The 20896-nt window shown below is 36.9% G+C and overlaps 1 protein-coding gene across 2 annotated transcripts in view; it reads right to left on the bottom strand.

Moving 5' to 3' along the window:
* LOC110096265 (rhomboid-like protein 20) overlaps positions 1-20285 on the bottom strand; it is a 61507-nt gene extending 41222 nt beyond the window's left edge. For both annotated transcript variants that reach the window (XM_020822126.2, XM_020822125.2), the window contains exons 1-2: positions 20126-20285; positions 19891-19991 (exon numbers count right to left, since the gene is read on the bottom strand). In XM_020822126.2, coding sequence (XP_020677785.1) covers positions 19891-19991; positions 20126-20150 — 126 coding nt within the window. In that variant the 5' untranslated portion in view covers positions 20151-20285. The remainder of the gene's footprint in view (positions 1-19890; positions 19992-20125) is intronic.
* Positions 20286-20896: the final 611 nt, after the last annotated feature.

Below are 20896 nucleotides of genomic sequence, written 5' to 3' on the forward strand. Positions count from 1 at the left end.
TCTACATCGCATCAACTCTTTGTTCCTTGAAAGAACTAGGCATATTGAGGTTGTTATTTCATTTGGGACGATATGTTGTCAAAGAATATTATCTCTTCTTTCTTTAATTTAGAACTAGTGGTTATTATTTTTTCAAGAAAAGTCGAGGTAAACTTAAAAAAGAATTGGTTAGAAAATATTAGAAATTGCCTTTCCGTCGTCTCCCTCAGCCCTCTAGCCTTAATACCCTCAACTCAACTTATATTTCTACCCCAAGGCCCTTCATGAAATTTCCTTCCAACCCTTCCTCGGAAATCCCCCTCAACCTTGCCCCGATACTCCAGGACTGTCTCCTCCTAAGTTAATGCATAAAACTATTAATGGATGTATCCTTCCCGAATGGCTCGGAAACGTTCCAACAAACAATTCTTAAATTCCTCTCATGAATAGTTCGAATATCTAGCCTCCCTCCACCGAATTAAAGCTAGGGTTTTTCCCTCAAATAAAACCCTGCCACCATGATTTTTTCTCATTTTGTCAACCCATTGATAACAAAGTAATGCTCTACCCGATACACCCAACCCTGATGATCTTCCCCTTCAAAGATCAGCATCTTTAACTGCCTTGGTCTTGTATCCATCCCTCAATGGGTTCTCCCTCCGTTAGTTCCTCTGATATAGTGATGGTGCGATGTAGTGATGGTGTGATTCTCTCCCTTCCTCCCTTGGCTAAGTTGGACCAATTCGGCCCAACCATTGCCTCCTCTGGTCCACCTCCCACCATGCCTGGGCGGTCTCCCAAAGGTTTCGACCTCCCCCTTTCATGCTCACCTTTCATCTGAAAATCACGATCCACTTGCTCTCGGAGGCCCCTGTGGTGCTCCTTGAGGGTAAAAATTTCCACTTTATCATCATCCTACTGAATTTCCTTTCCCAGTAATTCTGCCCTAGAAAGACACTTTCGACGGCATCTCAAGCATCTTCTTCATCATATCTACAAAGTTTCTAAACAGATCCTCAATGGCTGAGAGTTTTCCCTCCACACCGGAATATTTTTCCTTCACTCAGGCCTTAAGTTGTTCCATCTCGCCTTCCAATGCATCCAGCTTCTTTGCTGCCAGTAACTTGGATCTAGGATCCACCACCAAAAAATCATCGAAGACTTGTTTTTCCGCCCAAGAAGGTGCTCCGATACCAATTTGATATACCTTGGTATCAAAAACAGCCAACAAACCAAGAGAAATTCAGCAAATTGCAATTTTTTATTGATAGAAAACAAAAATGCGAACAAGCAAGATACAATGGTCTTCTTTTGAGAGGAACTTCTCTCCCAAACCCTAGACGTCACTAGGATCCCTCACAAAAAATAGTAGATAGCAAACACTCACCAAATTCTACATAGCCAACATCTCTCAAAATAGCCCAAATTAAGCTCTCCCAATTCCCTCCCAAACCACCCTCTTTCCTCACAAATCTCCCTATCTTATTTGAATTCAAACCCTATATTACTTACTTCATTAATCTTTCTCCTAACATAAGGAATTACTGGTTTGCTGGGCACGACGAGGAGAGAAGTGATTGGTGCAATTGCTGCTAAGAAACATAGATAAGAATCTTCATTGTGTCATGTTAAGAGTTAAATTCTCATTTCCTACTTTTCCGGGCAAAATTACCCTCACCAAATATACATTATCTAGAAATTGACTTACTATCTTCAATTGAACCAGCAAAATAAAAATGCTTTCACATCCAAGTGCTCAATTTTAGTATAAAATAACCCATTTTTCCATAGAAGTTTTTAACATACCTGATAATGTAGCTTAGACTCCCAATGCTTTTGTTTTGAAGCTTTCATATGCTAGCTCACAACTCGTACAGCAAAATGAAATATCAAGCTTAGTAATTATTAGATCTATGAACTCTCTGACTAACTATACCAGATGAATCTTGAAAGGGTTTCTCACTGTCAAAATTAGGATGACTATCGATATGAGTATCAATATATTCCAAGACGGCCAACACCTTCAAGAAGATTTATAACATATTTCCCCGAAAGAGATACACATTCAGCCTTGGGAAATTTTAATTTTAAAAATTATTTTGGGCATCCTAAATCTTTAACTGACAAAAATACTTGTGCAAATAATATTATATATTATTATATCTCCCTTTTTTTTGTCTTATATACTTTAGAAATTATGTTTATATTAAAGGTATGTGCATAATGAAAAATCAAATCAATAGCCAGACATGCATATTTGATGACTTATTATATATTATTATATCACCTTTTTTGTCTTATATGATTTAGAAATTATGTATATATTAGAGGTATATGGATAATGAAAAATTAAATCAATAGCTAGACAAGCATGTTTAAACCATTCTTATTAATATTTAAACTTCACCAAACAAATTAAATAATAGCTGATGAATTATGCCCATTTTAATTAAAATCTATAAATTCAATAATGTCAAGTAATTTGACTATATGTTTAAATCCTTAGCATCAAATATATAATTAATTAACTTCAATTAAAAAATGATTATAGCTCAAACTCTAAAAAACCTAATAAATAGATTGAAGAATATTTTTAAACTTGGGTCATATCCAACTCAGCTCGAATACATAAGAAAATAATGAATGAGCCTCCTTGACTTGATTCATTTATAACCCTAAGCACAACTGAGTCCAATGGTGTATGCCTGACGAACATGGAATGATATGCATTACTGTTGTGAAAACCAATCTTGGCGAGTACTTAGCCTTATTTTCACACCAAGACTTCTTTACTGAAAGGTGTTTGCTACATATAACCTACCTTATATAGATTGCCATAAAGGAAAAGCAATGCTCACACTCATTTTCAGCATAAACCATCGTTTGTTGATGGCCAAACATAAAGAAATATGAACTAGATTTGAGTCTGGAAATCGGGAAGGATGTGTTAAATTTGTTTATATAATAGACCTATGGAAGCCCTTTAACAACCAGTCGAGCTCTATACTATGCAATTGAACCATCTGGATGAAATTTAGCAATTAATTATCATCAGCAAGCAAAATGTCTTAAACCTAAAAGGTAGCATAATCAAATTTCACATATGAAGATCGAGTAGAGCACCTATAGATTATTTCCAAACAAGAACTTGTAATGCATCATGATATATCCCTGGAATAAATACAAATGATAGGGCCAATACAAGTGCATGGAAAGAAGAACATAAAATATCAAAATGAAAATAAAATGTGGATGGGATGAACAGGAAATTCTATTTTATCTTTATGAATGTCAATTCACGAATGTAAACCAAATAGATCGTTAGCAAGTGGAAACTAAATGGAGTTTGCTAAGGTGGATGGATGTGCTTATATAGATTGCCAATAAATTTGTCGACGGTGAGGTAGGTATAGAAGCTTACGGAGAAAATTAAACAACTGGTGAACTAAAAGAAGAGAAGGGAGAAAAGAAAGGAGGCATCTCAAGAAAAGTAACATAAATCGAATTGGATAAGCATCAAAGTAAGATGAAAATAATATTTATATTCTTTTTTGGTGTGGGAATGCTCGAGGAACATACATTAAATGGCATCAAGAGAAAGCTTGTCATGTGAGGGAAAATCATGGACAAAAAAATATGCAATCAAACATCATAGGCGTAAAAGATGGTGCAATTAGCCTAGGATAAACAGTGGAATTTGGTGAAAATTTATCGAGTAAAGAGGATTGAGTAGAGTAAAGAGGACATGATTGGTGAGACAACAGACTACCAAAAATGCATCACCCCCAAAATGACAAGGACCATCATCTAAAATGTTTATGTCCTAGCACCAACAAGCAAAATTAAGATTTTTGCATTAAACGTCATCATTTTGTTGAGATGTAAAGGAGCAAAAAATTTTATGAATAATATCATTGTCATAACAGGAAGTGTGAAACTGAGAATGCATAAACTAAAGAGAATTAGCAATGCATAAAGTTTTGATCTTAGTGAAAAAATAAACATTTATTTCTTAATAAAAATTTTGAAATATAATAAAATCTAAGTGACCATAGTTTGATCATCAATGAAAGTGAAAAAAATGGAAGACTATAAGGATAGTAGGACAAGAACTTTAGATGTCTAAGTAGACTAAGTAAAAAAAGAAGATTACTACAACTAGCAGCAGAATAAGGTAAAGATATAATATAGTATTTTCTCAACTATTATAAAGGGTGACCAAACTTGGTAGACATGAGGAGACATGAGTAAAATCCACAAGTCTATTAGGATAATGAAACAATCAATAATTCCACTGAATTAGAGTAATAATAGAAAAGAGGGCATAATGAACAAGTTCTAGACTACACTAGCTTCAACCCCTCCATTAATCATCTTACTTGAGCTGAGATCTAGAAAAACACAATAAGTGGGAAAAAAAGGACATGGAATAGTGTATAATAAGATAGTTAATAGATAATTGATTTATAGGAAACAATACGACATTAAATGTATATAAAAATAATAAGAATATTGAAAGGATCAACAATGCCTTTTCCAAAGATCAGAGAATGGAAACAATCAACAACAATGACAAGAGAAAAGAAGACATGTAGAGAAAGAGAGGAAAATAGTTGTTATCTATCATATGGGATGAGGCACCCAAATCTAAAAATAAGTTAATACCAATAGAGACAATTGCAGAAGGTTTAGAGGAAGAGACAATATGAAACGCTCAGATGGATATCTGAGAAATTTGAATACAAAGATCATAATCCTCTTGGAAGATCATAATAGATTCGGAGCAAGAAAGACGAAAAGAAATAGACAACACTAGGTTGATTGTGGAAGCATGTTGGGAAGTGAAGAACCGATTGGAAGCATGTCCAAAAGAGTTACCCCAAAGCCTCTTTTCTTATGCCAGCTGCTGCATCAGTTTTAGCAAGGAGAAAAAGCATTAAGTCTACAGCAAGGCCAACCATCGAATGAAACTGATGCAGCAGCTGGCACCTGTGCTGACAAGGTGGGCAGTAGCCCAAGTACCCAATGGGTCCCATGACCTCCTTTATCACCTATAAGAGAAGAGGCTTTGGGTGGAACTCTTTTAGAAAGATGTAAGGGGCTTTTCTTAGAGGATTTTGGGCTATTTAAAGGGGGAGATTGTGGGGGGTAGGATTTATATTTGAATTTTATTTGCAACAACAGTTTTTGTGGGAGTTTTTGGGTTCTTAGTGGCTGTTAGGAATTGTATGAGAGACAATTGATGCAAGAAAAAATTAGGAAAAGTCCTTAATTTTTGCAAGCAAAAACAACTATTTTTAGGATAATAAGAAATTACACGAAATACTCAAAATACACCTTTTATAGGATAAAGACAACCCTTACAAACTTATGACATAAAAATAAACACCTAAACTTGCTTTTCTTGATTTGAGAAGAAAGATACAATTGGTGTTGAACTTGCGGAGAGAAGAAAGAGGTAAGAAGCCGAGACGAAAGGGAGGATAAGCTCGCAAGCTTTTCTAGAAGAAGGATAAGGGATGGAACAAGCTCGCAAGCTTTTCCACGCAACACGCAGGTTTTGGCTTCCAAAAATCTGATTATATCATCATTTTTTCACTTACAAAAACACCACATATTTATAGGGGAAGTGGGGCAACCAAACAGCCAAAAATTCCCTCATTTAAACTAATTAAAACAATGAAAATGGAAGGCCAATGGGGTTGTACACAAACAGCACCCAAAGAGCCACAAAAGGGGTCAGCTGGCTATCCAGAAATAGCACCCAAACAGCTACAGAAAAACCAGGTAAAGCAGCCACGAGACAAGCAGCCAGAGGAGGAACCGAAGGGGCAGCATAGGGGAACGGAACCAGCAGCCCAGGAAACGGGACAACAGCTAGGGGACCGGAACAGGCAATCAAGGGGGGGAGGAATCAGACATGGGAAGGAGAGCTAGGTGGGGGAACCAAAGGGGCAGCAAATGGGGGGGAATGAACCTAATTTATGAGCTTAAAAGGCTCTCTACTAGACATTAATGAGCTGACTTTTAGTAGAGGATATTGAAGCTCACAAAATTTACAACCTAACTTATTTTGACTCCCCTTTGCCTACATCAATTCTCCTCCGGTTGAAAATACTCATCTCCCGATGAGTTGTCTTCAAAATTTTGGAGATTCGGTATTTCAAATTCTTGAATTAGAATGTCATACTTTCATTTGATGGTTTCCTTTTCTCGTTCAAATTCAGACAGGAGTTGAAGCTTTTTAACTTTGAATATTTCGGCACTTAAACGTAGTTGCTCTTAAATCTTGAAAAGCTCAAACTGTAGAGGATCTGAAGAATCAGCAAGATGAGGCATCCATTTTGATGTTGGAAGATTGTCCTCTAACTTACTTGGTTGTTTTTTATTTTCCATATTTCTAAACAAAGAAAAGAAGACTCAACAAAATTTAAACTCATTCGATACCAAGTCTCAAATGACAACACGACTCATAAACCTAAGGTTTGCTAACTTGCTCTGATACCAAATTAATACAAGCAAAAATTAGGGGTTTGCCTAATTCTTGATTGCATCAATTTGGTATCAGAGCCTAGGTTTGTGTCTTCCTAGGTTTTTTCGTGTTTTTTAAAGTGTTTAAAAAAAATGGAAAAAGACAAATTTTGAGTCAGAAATTCAGCCAGAATATTTTGAAGAAAATATTCCAATTGATAGATGGATTCCATCGGAAGGAAGTTCAACAGACCCACTTCAAAATGAGTTGTATAAATTACAGATGAAATTGCATATGAGTACAAAAAACTATGTGAAGAAAAAGAAACTTTTGCAAGACTAATTCAAGATATAACCAGAAGAAATTCTGAAGAAATATGAAGATAAGATTCGAGAATTAGATGCGACACCTCATAGACAAGCATCATCAGGAGATGAGATTTTACAACCGGAGGAGTTGATGTAAGCCGGGGGGGTCAAAACATCTTGGGTTGTGCTTGGGGACGACAATCCTTGGGTGTGCTAGCTACTTGGGTTCTTTGGTTTTTGGGCAGCTGTTACTTTCCGGGTTGGGCCTTGACTGCTTTGGTTTTGAGCTAAATTCTTGGGAGCTACTTGGTTCTAGCTCATTATTGCTTGAGCTGATGTTTTAGCTCATTATTTGAAGGAGTAATTACACTTGATAGCTCATTAAGTGGAGTGATTTCTTGCCTCTTTCCTTTCCCTGTCTCTCTTCGGTTTTTCCCTCCTGGATCTCCTTCTTGTGGTGGCTGTTTCGTTCCCCCTATGTTGCCCCTTCGGTTTCTCCCCTAGCTGCTTGTCCCGTGGCTGCTCTGCCCCTCGGTTCCTCCCCTGGCTGCTTGTCCCGTGGATGATTTTCCTGGTTTTCTGTGGGCTGTTTGGGTGTTGTTTCTGGATTGAATGTTTGGCCTTCCATCTCCCCTTATCTGATTACTTTAATTGGAGGAATAAGGGGACTGTTTGGCTGCCTTTTCTCCTATATACAGTAGATGTTTTAGAGTTTAAAAAAAGAATTTTTTAGGAGTTTATGGAGTAATTTTTGAAAACCAAAAACCTGCGGGTTTCTTCGTGTAAAAGCTTGCGAGCTCGTTCCGTTCTTCCTCTTCCTCTTCCTCTAAGAAAGCTTGCGAGCTTGTCCTCTCTTCGTCTTGAACTTCTAACATCTTTCTTATCTCTGCAAGTGACCACCCCACCTGTATCTTTCTTCTCAAGCGATGGAATGCAAGTTTAGGATTTGTTTTGAATTGTTTTATGGTATGAATTTGTAAGTGTCGTTTTTATATTATAAAGTTGTCTATTTTCATGGAATTTTCTGTATTTTCTTTATCCAAGAAAATCTGTTCTTTTTGCTTGCAAAAATTAGGGGTTTTCATAATTCTTGCTTGCATCAACAATTCACCTCTCAAACAGTGAATTAACTTGTATCTTCTTTCTTTGCTTAGAGATTAGTAATTACAGCCCCCTTGGTGCTATTTCTGAATCTATTTGAAGTAAGTTTTTTATTTTTAGCATTGTTGTGTGTTGTTTTGGTCATTAAATACTATCAAATTGGTATCAGACAACGATTCGAGACCTATAGCGCCAAAGAAAGTTGATGCTTTAAAAGAGAAAATAGAAGGAGAAGTTGGACAATTCAAATCTGAAGTTAAGGATTTCATCAATGGAAAGAGGGTTTTCTAACCTAGAGGACATGATGAAGAAAATATTGGAGCTTCACACCCAACCAGCAACATCAGAGGCAAGGACACCAACGGGTGGCCAAGGAAATGGAGGAAACCCCAATATCGACACAATGAGGGATGATTGAAAGGTAGAAATCTTGGACGACAGGAAAAATATGCCACCTCTTTGAACCGATAACTAGCAGGGAAATGGAATAAGGATATAACTTGAGGAGCAATTAGTAGGAAGAAACAAGGACTGATTTTGAGGAGATGATATCTATGAAAGGAGGGGTGAGAGAGAATAATGGAGAGATCACAACAATCGATATATAAGAGCTGGAGGTGGAAGAGGGAGTTGGGGTGGAGGGGATCCGAGAGAGAGAAAGTTGAAGATACCCGTTTTTTAGGGGGAAGATGCTCATGGATGAATCTATATGGTAGAGAGATACTTTGTAGTAAATGGGCTGATGGAGGAGAGACAACGACGGCTTTATGCTTAGAGGGGAAGGCATTGTCTTGATATCATTGGAGAGACATGAGAGATCCAATCTGATCATGGAGGGAGTTCAAATATAGTTTATTATAACATTTCTGAACCAGTCATGAAAGAGATTTCTACGAGCAATTTTTTGCTCTAGTTTAGGAGAAATAGTGATGGATTATCGAAAGAGGTTTGAGCACCTTTCTAGCCAATTAGGGAGGCTATCTGAGACAGTGTTGGAAGGGAATTTCATGAAGGGACTCAAGCCAGAGCTCAGGATTGATGTCAGGTTATTGAGTCCACAAGGGTTGAGGTAGGCTATGGAGCCCAGTTGGTGGAGGACAAGAACTCACTTGAGAGAAGCAGCAATGCAACAGTTTGGGAGCTTCATATCGAACGGCAACTACTTTTTTAGCACCAAAGGCACAGTCTGTGCCCAAGCAAGTAAAGATTGGTTGACCCGTTGGTTGGAGACTGATTGATCTGTACAAGATGGTGGGCCAACTGGCTTTCCTCTAAATAAAGTGATTTAGTGTTATCCTCTACTATTTCACATGATACACTGATTATGGCTTGGTTTGGGACGGCTTCACGGCTACGTTGCTTTATAAAAAATTATTAAATGTTCTTTTGGGACATCGCGGCAGAACGAAATTAGAAAAAAATTTTCGTCCTGACGCTGCTTCCCGCGACCTTTCCTGCCTCCCACGGTCCGTTGTTTCCCCTGCTTCCCGTGGTTTTGAAGAGAAAAAAATGTCGTAAATGCCCTGCGAGATTGGTTCTTCCTCGTCGTCAGCGGACCACCCTTATCCTCTTCTCCTTCCCTACCTCTGTCATTCCCCTCGTGGCAGAATCAATCGAAACAAAAAGAGATAAATGGCAAGAGCGATAGGACACGCCATAGCTGCCATTATTACCAAAATCTCCTGCAATGCGAGGACGAGTGGTGACGCTGGGACCTCAGTCGTTGTTTGCATCGTCGGAGAGAGGGGACCGGCGACTACGGCTCCGCCTCTTATTGTGGGTAAGAGAGAGGGACTCTCCGCATGCTTCACGGCGTCATCAAAACCCAAAAACTCCCTAACTTTCGTTGCAAGAGATTCTACCTCTGAACTGCAAACCACATCAATCTTCTCCAACAGCTTCAGCTTTTCGGCAGCGGCGAGAAATCTTTCTCCGACAAGCATTATAAGCCCAATAGAATCACAACAACAGAGATCGAGCACCCGTTCATGTGCAGCAGCTTCAGTCGCACCCAGTTAAAGCATGTCGCCAAGTACGCAAACCCTTTTACCAGTACAGTCAAGTTTCTTCAGAGATTCAATGGCCGCAGCCATGCTCGGAGGGGGAATGACTGTGATGCCACTCCTTGTGAGGAGCATTTGGGACCGCATGGGCGCTGGACGAAATCTTGAGAGTGATTCTACGATTTGATCTTCTTCTTATCTTCATGAATGTTATCCTATTTTGTTTTAATTCAATCTTAATTAAAAATGTATAAGGGTTATATTATTATTATAATAAGAAATTTTTTTTATTTCAGGTAATATCATATATGAAAAAAAATTCCAAATACCTTCAAAAGATGATATAACATTGTCAAAATAAAATTAGAGAACTTTGATATTTAAAAGTCATAAAATATTTTGATAAAGTGGATAAAATTTTAATTTAAAATTGTTAGTTTGTATTATGTACATGAAATGAAAAAAAATTTACATTTATACAAATTTTTTTCATCTTAATATATCTAAGGGTAGTACGGTAATTTGTTCGCATAAAGGTGCAGCACAGTAGTTTGACAGTTATGCTATCCAAACAAAATATAATGATTTATGTATAGTAACTTCAAAAAGCAACTTTCTGTACATCAACTTCACAACCTGCTTTACCGACATCTGCAGCCGTCCCAAACACACCCTATGAGTTATAAGGAGATTATTATTGTGACGACGGACAAAGAGTGACGACGGGCAAAGAGCGATGACTCTATTTACTGAGCCAATAGTTTACTAACACTGATACTAATACTAAAAAACACCGTGATAGTAAGGACTTCTTACTTGTTTAGTGTGACTATTTAAATGCATGTTTTGAGGCATTATTCTTATTATTATACGGATTTATTAATAATACACGAATTTACTATTATTGCATTATTCTACTACTCTTGCCACCAGATTGTTACCGTTACTTAGATAGATACTAATAATATTTAATACTACTGGTTCACTGTACTAATATTGAGCATGTGATATACTGAGCACGTGATATACATAATTAATTGAGCATGTGATTGAGATATTGAGCTTGAGAATGAGATACTGACTTAATTTTGATATATAATAACTAGATAGGATATGAACACTCTTATATGATTTTATTACATTGATTTGATTTTAATTGCCTTTATTGATATTTTGATTTGATGCTTTATCCGATTTCTATACTGATTGATATTACGAATACGACAATTGTTTTATAGATTTGACACTCATACTAATTTACTATTTTACAGGCTTCCATATTGTAGTACATTAGTGTTTTACTGTTTATAGATTCGACAACTATTGCATATGAATTTGATTGTTTATACACCGATTCAATGATCATATGAATGTAACTGTTATGATTTGACTGTTGATATGCATATTGTTCCTTTATCGTGCTTTGAATTAACTTATAGGTCTTGGTGACTTGCTGGGCTTTTTAAGCTCATTATATCTGATTAAATGATTTTAGATCAGGACAGGAGAACAGGAGTGTGAAGTTGATCAGAATTTTTTATGTTCTATTTCTTTTAGTTTTTATTTTGTACTCAGGACAGAGTGATTTATGATATAATTATGTAGATTATAAGTAGTGTATATGATTTTTGGGAATGAATATAGATGTGTACATTGATGTTTTGAATTATAGAATATGTTTTGTTATTTAATACTGATATATGATATTAGATAGCTTTATTATTGTTTATTTAAAGGATAAATGAATAATTCTTCCAATTTAGATTTTAGGACACCACACTACCGATACCCACAAGTCCTGAATGATGAAATTGAGAGATTAATCAAGATGTTGGAGGCGCAAATCATTCATCCTAGTATTAGTCCCTTCTCCAATCTTGTATTATTGGTGAAGAAGGATGATAATTAAAGATTTTGTGTAGATTATTGGGCTCTAAATAAGAAAACAGTGTTGGATAAGTTTCCTATACCAGTCATTGGTGAGTTATTGGATGAGTTATATGGGGCGGTGATATTCTCCAAGATTGATATGAAATCAGGATGTCATCATATCAAAATGCGACTTGCTGGCATCCACAGGACTGCTTTCAGTACTCGTGAAGACCACTACAAGTTTTTGGTAATGCCTTTTGGGCTTACCAACGCCCCAGCTACTTTCCAGTCCCTTATGAACAAGATATTTCAACCCTACCTCCACAAGTTTGTATTAGTTTTCTTCGATAACATTTTGGTGTATAGTCGATCTGAGGCAAAACATGTGGAGCACGTGAGGATCGTGTTAGTAACATTGAAGGAGCATCATTTGTATGTCAATTTGAAGAAGTGTTCTTTTGCACAACAAAAGGTAGAGTATTTGAGAGATGTGGTGTCCAAAGCAGGAGTAGCTACAGATCTTTCCAAGATAGAGACTATGTTAGAGGGGCCCTTACCCAAAACCTTGAAGGAATTGAGGGGGTTCTTAGGACTCACAAGGTACTATAGGAAGTTTGTGAGAGGATGCAGCTCTATAGCATGGTCATTGACAGAGCAATTAAAGAAGGATTGTTTCAAATGGGGGAAGCAGCCACCTAAGCGTTTGAGCAACTTAAGAAAGTCATGACGAGTGTCCTTATGTTAGCACTACCAAATTTTAGCCAACTATTTGCAGTAGAGACTGATGCATTAGGCTATGGGTTGGGAGCAATTCTCATGCAGAGTCAGAGGCTCATAGCTTATTTCAGTTAGGTGTTGATTGCTAGGACAAGGCAGAAATCAGTGAATGAGAGTGAGCTAATGGCGATAGTGTTAGCAATATAGAAGTGGCGACCTTACCTGTTGGGATGACACTTCATAGTCAGGACCAACCAAAGGAGTTTGAAGTTTCTGTTATAGCAGAAGATGGTGACAAAGGACCATCAGTGGTGACTTCCCAAGTTGTTGGGTTATGACTTCGAGATTTAGTACAACCCGGGCTGAAAAATAAAGCTACAGATGTTCTCCCTAGGCATAGTGAAGACCCCTCAAGTTATGGCTCTATATGTTCCCATGGTGGTGGATTGGGAGGCCTTGAAGCGTGAAGGGCAAGCAGAATAAAGAGCTGAATAAGATCATGAGAAACTTACTGCATGACAAGGATAGCCATCCTGATTACTCTTTAATGGGTCAGAAGCTGCTATATCGGGGACATTTGTGCTCTCGAGGACATCGTCACACATCCCTCTCTTGTTGCAGGAGTTTCACGACACAGGAGCACAGCTATTGGGGGACATTCATGAGTTCAGAAGACATATCATAGATTGGCAATGGCGCTATACTAGTTAGGTATGTGGAAGGATGTAGAGGAGTTGGTGGCAAGTTGTGATGTGTGTCAAAGACACAAATACTTGGCTATGGCTCCAGATGGACTTCTAAAGCCTTTGACATTATCCGAGAAAGTGTGGGAAGGGGTGACTATGAACTTCATTGAGGTACTATCTAGATCGAAATGGTTCACTGCGATCCTAGTGGTCGTGGACAGATCGAGCAAATATGCTCATTTCATTCCCTTATGCCACCCATACACCGCGGTGTCGGTGGTAGCCGCATTCACTAAAGAGGTGGTCCATTTACATGACATATTTGAAGTCATTGTGTCCGATCGGAACAAGGACTTTCTGAGCCAATTATGGATGGAGTTATTCAAGATACAGGGGACTATCCTGATGCAGAGTACAACTTACCACCCCCAGACGGATGGCCAAACAAAGATGGTGAATCACAGCGTGGAGACTTATCTTCAATGCTTTGAATCAGATACACCAAAGATGTGGGCTAAGTGGTTAGTCAGGCCAGAATATTGGTATAACACTTCATATCATACAGCAGCCCAAACAACAAGATTTAAAATCCTATATGGGAGGCAATGAGGCATCCCCCTCATCTAATACATTATGGGCATACAACACACAAGTATCATCAGTGGAGCAAAGGAACATCTACTTGGGAAAAAGGGAACGGATTTTGATAGAATTGAAGGAACATCAACATAGAGCATAGCAAGGTTTATCTGAAGATCTGACCGTACAGACAAAAGACTTTGGATTGAAAAAGGAATGAGCTCTCCCCCCGCTACTTTGGGTCCTATGAGGTAGTAGAGCGCATTGGTGCAGTTGCATATCGCCTATAGTTGCCACCGACCTTAGCCATCCATCCTGTATTTCATGTATCACAACTGATACAAGCCATTAGAAATCCCACACCCTTGCCCGCACTACCAGCCACACTATCAAAGGATATGGAGGTGTTATTCGAACAACTAGAGGTAAACGGGTTGTGCCAAAGAGACAGGGGGATTAGGGAGGTGCCGATCAAGTGGAATGATTTATCAGAGTATAAGGCGACATGGGAGCCCTACAGTATCATCCAGAAGCAGTTCCCCTCTTTTCGTGTTGAGGATAATGTGACTTTTTTGGGAGGGGACTACTGATGCAATAGCTGGCAACACTGCACACTGGCAGCCAAGGCCTAGGCACGATGGCAGTCAGGCCCTGGGCACGCTGGCTGCCAGGGCCTCCGCACGTCTAATTATTCTTTCGCAACCAACAATCGAAGGCACAAGCAACATATCGCTTCATTTATTTGATTAATGAAAAGCAACTTGTGCCTTCCTACATTGGGGGCATCATTTATAGTTGAGACTAATGACGGTATCTGAGCGTCTTCGAGCCCCCAACTTTCGTTCTTGATTAATGAAAACATCATTGGCAAATGCTTTCGCAGTGGTTCATCTTTCATAAATCCAAGAATTTCACCTCTGACTATAAAATACGAATGCCCCCGACCGTCCCTCTTAATCATTAATCTAATCTCGAAGACCAACACAATAGAACCGAAATCCTGTGGCATTATCCCATGTTAATGTATGCAGAGCGTGGGCTTGCTTTGAGCACTCTAATTTCTTCAAAGTAACGGCGTCGGAGGCACAACCCAGCCAATTAAGGCCAGGAACGCATCGCCGGCATAAGGGACGAGGTGAGCGGTGCACACCTTGAGGCGGACCGACTGACCCAACCCAAAGTACAACGATGAGCTTTTTAACTGCAACAACTTAAATATACAGTATTGGAGCTGGAATTACCGCAGCTGCTGGCACTAGACTTGTCCTCCAATGGATCCTCGTTAAGGGATGCCAAGGTGGGTAGTAGCACAAGTACCCAGGTGGGGCCCATGACCTCCCCAATCACCTATAGGAGAAGAGGCTTTGGGGGGAACCCTTTGGGAAATATGTAAGAGGTATTTATTAGAGGATTTTGGGCCATTTACGAGAAGAGATTGTGGGGTTAGGGTTTATGTTTGAATTTTAATTGTGGGAGTTTTTTTTATTCCTAGTAGCTGCTACGAATTGTGGGAGAGACAATTCATCTCTCGAACAGTGAATCAACTTGTATATTGTTTTTCCTTGCTTGGAGATTAGTAATTATAACCCCCTTGGAGCTATTTATGGATCTATTTGAAGTAAGTTTGTTGTTTTTAATATTGTTGTGTGCAATTTGGTCATCAAATCCTATAACAAACATTGAGTTCATGACTACCCTGACCAATCCTCTAGCCAACGACCAAAGATAACAACTCAAGAGTAAGAGGTTGAGAAGTTGAGAGCCCAACGATTACAAAATCGGAAGAGATATTCAATGTTAGGAACCGTGGAGTCTAGCATTAATTGAGATTGTACATGTTGCATGGAAATTATGCAAGGCAATAGATAAATTTAGCAGTAAGAAATTCTTCATTTTGATTATATTAGACAGTAAGATCTTTACTGAATGGAACATATTAAAGTAACATACCACATTTTTCTCTCAATTTGCTATAATATTCCTGATTTTGAATAAAGAGGAAAGGTCTCATAATACAGAAGGTAAATATGAAAGATATCATTTTCCTGAAATAGGTAGAAATGAAAAAATCATATATAGCCTTGGCAAAGTCTTGAAACATGATAGTAAAGGCAATTGAGGATTTAAGACTGCTATTAAACGTAGTTAAATGCTTGCCATTTTGCAAACCTGATGTGATGGAAATCTAGAGGATAAACATCAAGATGCTTGTCGTCAAAAGTCAAAACTAACAATGAAGCAAAAGGCCCCCAACCGTAAGAGAGAATTTATACCGTTGAACTTGGTAATAATACAATGGTGAAGGAGGGTTTCAAATTATTGAGAGGTGGAGATGTCATAATATTGTGTGAAAAATAGTCATAGAATCCAAGAGTTAACTCAAATCACTAAGAATAAAGAATGATTGATATAAGAAGTGATCAAGCAGTAGTAATAGCATTAGCATGAGTGAGTACAATGATATTAGGTGAGCATCAACGTTAGGCAATGGCTGGCAACATCGGCGTGCAAATGCAAATAGGGTGTGACAATTCCAGCGAAAGGCAGGGGAATGAGACCTAGGTTAGACTAACCTTATATATATACAATAGTAGAAGGGGAATTATGGTTTAATCTTTGTCAATAAAGAACCCCGCTCTATATAGTAAAAGAATCAATATAATGTGACAGTTACAACTCAATAACCATGCACTACTAGCTGATTCTAGAGATAATTCTTATGCTAATAAACACAATTCATCCCCATTATTGAGTTGTAAAAAAATGCCTAAAATCTTATATGAGAAAAGATAGCTAGTTCCATTCACAAGATTGCCATAGATGTTTTAAGGGTGTGTAGAAATAAATTATTCAGGAAACTTGATAGTGGAGTGAGGAGACTTCAAACATTACAAAAGAAAAAATATAATTTTAAATCTCTTAAATTTAATGGAGATAAGATGGCTAATTCTATAAAGAAAATTTTCAGACGATTTTTAAGGAATTCCAAAAATAAAATGTTCAAAAAACTTGATAGTGGAGTAAGGAGATATAAAGGATTATAAGGAAAAGAAATATGCTTTTAAAAAATAATAAAAGATGAATATTGTTGAGATTTATAATAATTAAAATGAAGTTATAGGTCTGCAAAGAGCAGCTTTTAAAGATTTATTAAATAAACTAGCTACCAAAGAAAATAAAAGATATATGAAATGGCCAAGTTAAGAAATAAAAGATATATGAAGTGGCCAAGTTAAGAGATCTAAATACATATATATATATATATATATTATATTTATTTATTTATTTTATTTGATCTAAAAATTTTGATCAAGTTGGATGCATTAAAAGAAAAGATAACATGATCTTAATTAAAGATGAAGACAACAAGGAATAATAAATTATTATTTATAAATTTTTAAATGTTGACAACAGTATGTTGAAGTTATTAAAAATACGTAAGAATGACCATTGACTAATATTAGAAATAATTTTGGAGTGACCAAAAAGTTCCTAGTTACAATAAGAAGAATGAGCATTAAGTTTTGCTCTTCTGTATTGGTGAAGGAGATTCTTACAAAGGATCTTCAAGAGAAACTCTATCATGTGTGTTTTTCACAAATGACAATTACATTCTTATTGGTGAGTCATATGATAAAATAAGTGAAAAGTTAAAATATTATATAAAATGTTTACAAGATGAACGGACTTAAGATTAGTAGAACATAGATAAAGCGTATGATATACTATTTTTGTTTATGATATTAACAATTATCAATAAATATTATTTGAAGACAAAGGGGTGCAATGATGCAACAAGTTTAATTATCTAGGATCTATATATATATATTATATATATATATATATATATATATATATATATATATATATATATATATATATATCATATATATATATATATATATATATAATATAATAATGGTAGAACATATAACTTCTAGAGTTAAAGTTGGGTGGCAAAAATAAAGATGAACTTCAAAAATATTATGAGATAAGAGAATAGCATGAAAACCTAAATTACACTTTAAGAAAACATTATTAGATAGGCTATGTTGTATGATGTCAAGTGATTGATAGTAAAAATGTCATTGATGACCAAGTTGAACACGATAAAAATTAGAATGTTAAGATTGATTTATGATAGAACAAGAAAAGAAAGATTAATATGGTTATATTAGAGGGGCATTGTGAGTAGAACCTATAGAAGAAAAGATAATGGAGAATAGACTTGAGTGGTGTAGACATGTACAACAAATAATAGAAAATCATCCCATAAAATGAATAGATAAAATTAGCATTTAGAATTGGTAGGCTAAGGGTAACATGGATAGAAATTGTGCCAAAATATGTGTACATTATAGATTTAGCATCTCATGCAACACAAAACAAAAACGAATAGAAAATGAGAATTAATAAATCCATCATCAATTTCATCCGTCATCAATTTCATCAATTAGATTAGATAAGGCTAATAATAATGGTAATAAATTGATAACAACCTTCAAATATATGCTATCAAATGCACTTATTTGTATGCCCAACTTGGGTACATTAGTTAGATCAAGATAATAAAAATCATATGAATGCATACACAACTTTTTTTTTTTCAAGTTGCATAAAATCAATTATTTTAGTACCCAATCATAAGTCTTCTAAAATATTAATTAAAGCATAACCTCTAGTAAAAAGGCCAAAGCGCTTTTAAGAAATGTGTTCCTCAAATCCCTGCACTAGTCTCCCAACAAACATAAACATCAAAAAAGATCCGGGAGAAATCTTTCTTGTCTTATTTTAGTGAGGTTGGTCATGGTTGAGTTCCATTCTTGGTTCATAGGAAAATTTTAGATCATATGATCAATAAACCTCAAAAAAAAAAAATATGCTCACCAACATAACCATTTGAAGGCCCATATTGGGAATATTTGTAAGCCCACATCTCCAAACATTCTCATCAAACTTGACAAAAATATCAATGCAATGCATAAAATTTCAAATTGAGACAACGTGCATCAATCAATAGATTTTAATTCCAAAATACAATCAAATCTCACTCTCCTAGAGACTAGAGAGAGTGCTACTCAATTTTTTGTACCAACAACTACATCCCTTTTTTGCTCTAAAAAAATCTCACAACCAGCTTGTACACCCACCTGCCCACAAACTTTAGCATCACATGCGCATCGTTGGGATTCCAGCTAGCATTTCTTTATTTTTATTTTTTTTGGACTATAATGATCAACAACTCACTCATTGTTATCCTCAGCCTCCCTTGTATCACAAGTTGGGTTTAGATTATGACCAACACCCCTCCCAAAGAGATCCTCTATACAACACCCTATTCAAAGGCCAATCTAAAGAGGATTTGGAAGCCTAGGCTTTCCAATCATCTTATCAAACTTGGCAAAAATATCAATGCAATGCAAACGCTTGCAGATTTAGACAAAATGCACATGATTTTATTATCTACATACCATATTTTTCAATCATGAGATGACATTCTCTCTCACCCCCTTCTTTATCTCTCCTAGAGACCAGATATTATGCTACTCAAATCCCCTTTTCCACCAAATTCCACTCTTCTTTTTAGTTCTCAAAAATCTCTTCCTGAAATACCTGCACCTTTCCATAAACTTTAACTTCGCAAGTGCTTTGCCAAAATCCATGGAGTCAGTATCTCACCGGAATTTAATTCAATGCATCGATGCTACTCCAAAATGAAGATAAGGGCTATCTGACTTAGCAAAAAGCCTCACCCCAACAGCGAGATATGAGGCTACGCTTAACAGCTCTCTAAACACCATTCTCAATTTCTATTCTAACTTTCTAAGCTAAATTCAGATCTGATGAATACAACCATCAATCATACGATGCTCTCTAAGACAGCAGTTTTTCATAAATATGTTAGGTGTGCACGTAGAATTTAATAAAAATTGCAAATGCATCCCTCGCAGATCTAGCCAACCTATGCATATATTGTTCGAAGGACAGCAATCACAATCTTCGATGAAATTTCACAATTTTTGTTTTGAAGAACTGCTTAATATTACGAGAGTAGAACTTGGAAGCCAAAATAAAAAGCAATTAATAAAAAAAATTGTACACGTTACATAATTTGATAAATTAACTGGTAACCGAGAACCGTCGGAAGGAAGAAGACAGATGAAACAGGATACCTGGTAGGAGAATCCAAGACTAGTAGAACGGCCTCGAGCCACGAATAATACTGTGAGGAAAGCGCAAAAAATCACAAGATTCCTGGTTACCGGGGCATTCTCTGCAATAAGAAGAAAAAATAAAAATAAAAAATTCATCGAAAGATACAAAAACAGGGATTTCAACACGGATAACCGAAGCGAAGCATCCGAAACACAGAGAAAGAGACAGAGGCAGCGAGAGAAGAGAGAGTACGAAAGCCCGAAGGCCCGCCGTTCATCGTCGGCGGCGGCGTCTCTATTGAACGGGAACGTCCTCAAAGTCAGCAAGGGCGACAGGGAACTCTCTTCTGGTTCTGGTTTTGAGAGGACAGAGTCAAGAGACGGAGGAAAAAATAGCAAAATAAGTTGAAAAGCAAGCGAAATTTCCCTTTTTTTTTTTTTTTTTTTTTTTACATTTGTTCCAACATTTCTTTGGGTCAAAACTTCTTATTTTTAGTTTTTCATCTTGTTTTGTCTACGGAGAGTGTTAGTATTTAATATTAATTAAATCAGCTTCTTCTTTTTTTTTTTTGTAAATTGGGGGCAGAAGCCCATATATTGCTAAATGTAAAGAAAAATCACAAAAAAGGAAGGACCCCCACCAAAAGCTAGAAGAAAAAAACACTCAAAATACACAATAAAAATGAAACCCAAAATAGAGTAATGACAAAAAAACCAAGGACTCAGGCTGCAGGAAGATGCAGAACCGTCAAAACCGTCAAAATTCATCAAAGATGATCAGAGTTCCCCTAATTGCCGAGAAGACCATCCAAGGGGAATGAGGAGCTGCAGCAGTCATCATTGTCCAGCAAAAACACGTCCAGAAATGTACGTACATGAGCAGCAACGATAATCCTGATTGCCAAGAAGACCATCGAAGAGCAAAAACCAAAACCACTTGCGGACAACTAGCACGAGCACAGCCAGGTCGGGCAAACCAGCAGAAGAACATAGGTCAAAATAAAATTCAAACACCATCCAGAAT

The sequence above is a fragment of the Dendrobium catenatum genome, unplaced genomic scaffold (assembly GCF_001605985.2).
Source record: "Dendrobium catenatum unplaced genomic scaffold, ASM160598v2 original_scaffold_209899, whole genome shotgun sequence".
In the NCBI taxonomy this organism is placed as follows: domain Eukaryota; kingdom Viridiplantae; phylum Streptophyta; class Magnoliopsida; order Asparagales; family Orchidaceae; genus Dendrobium; species Dendrobium catenatum.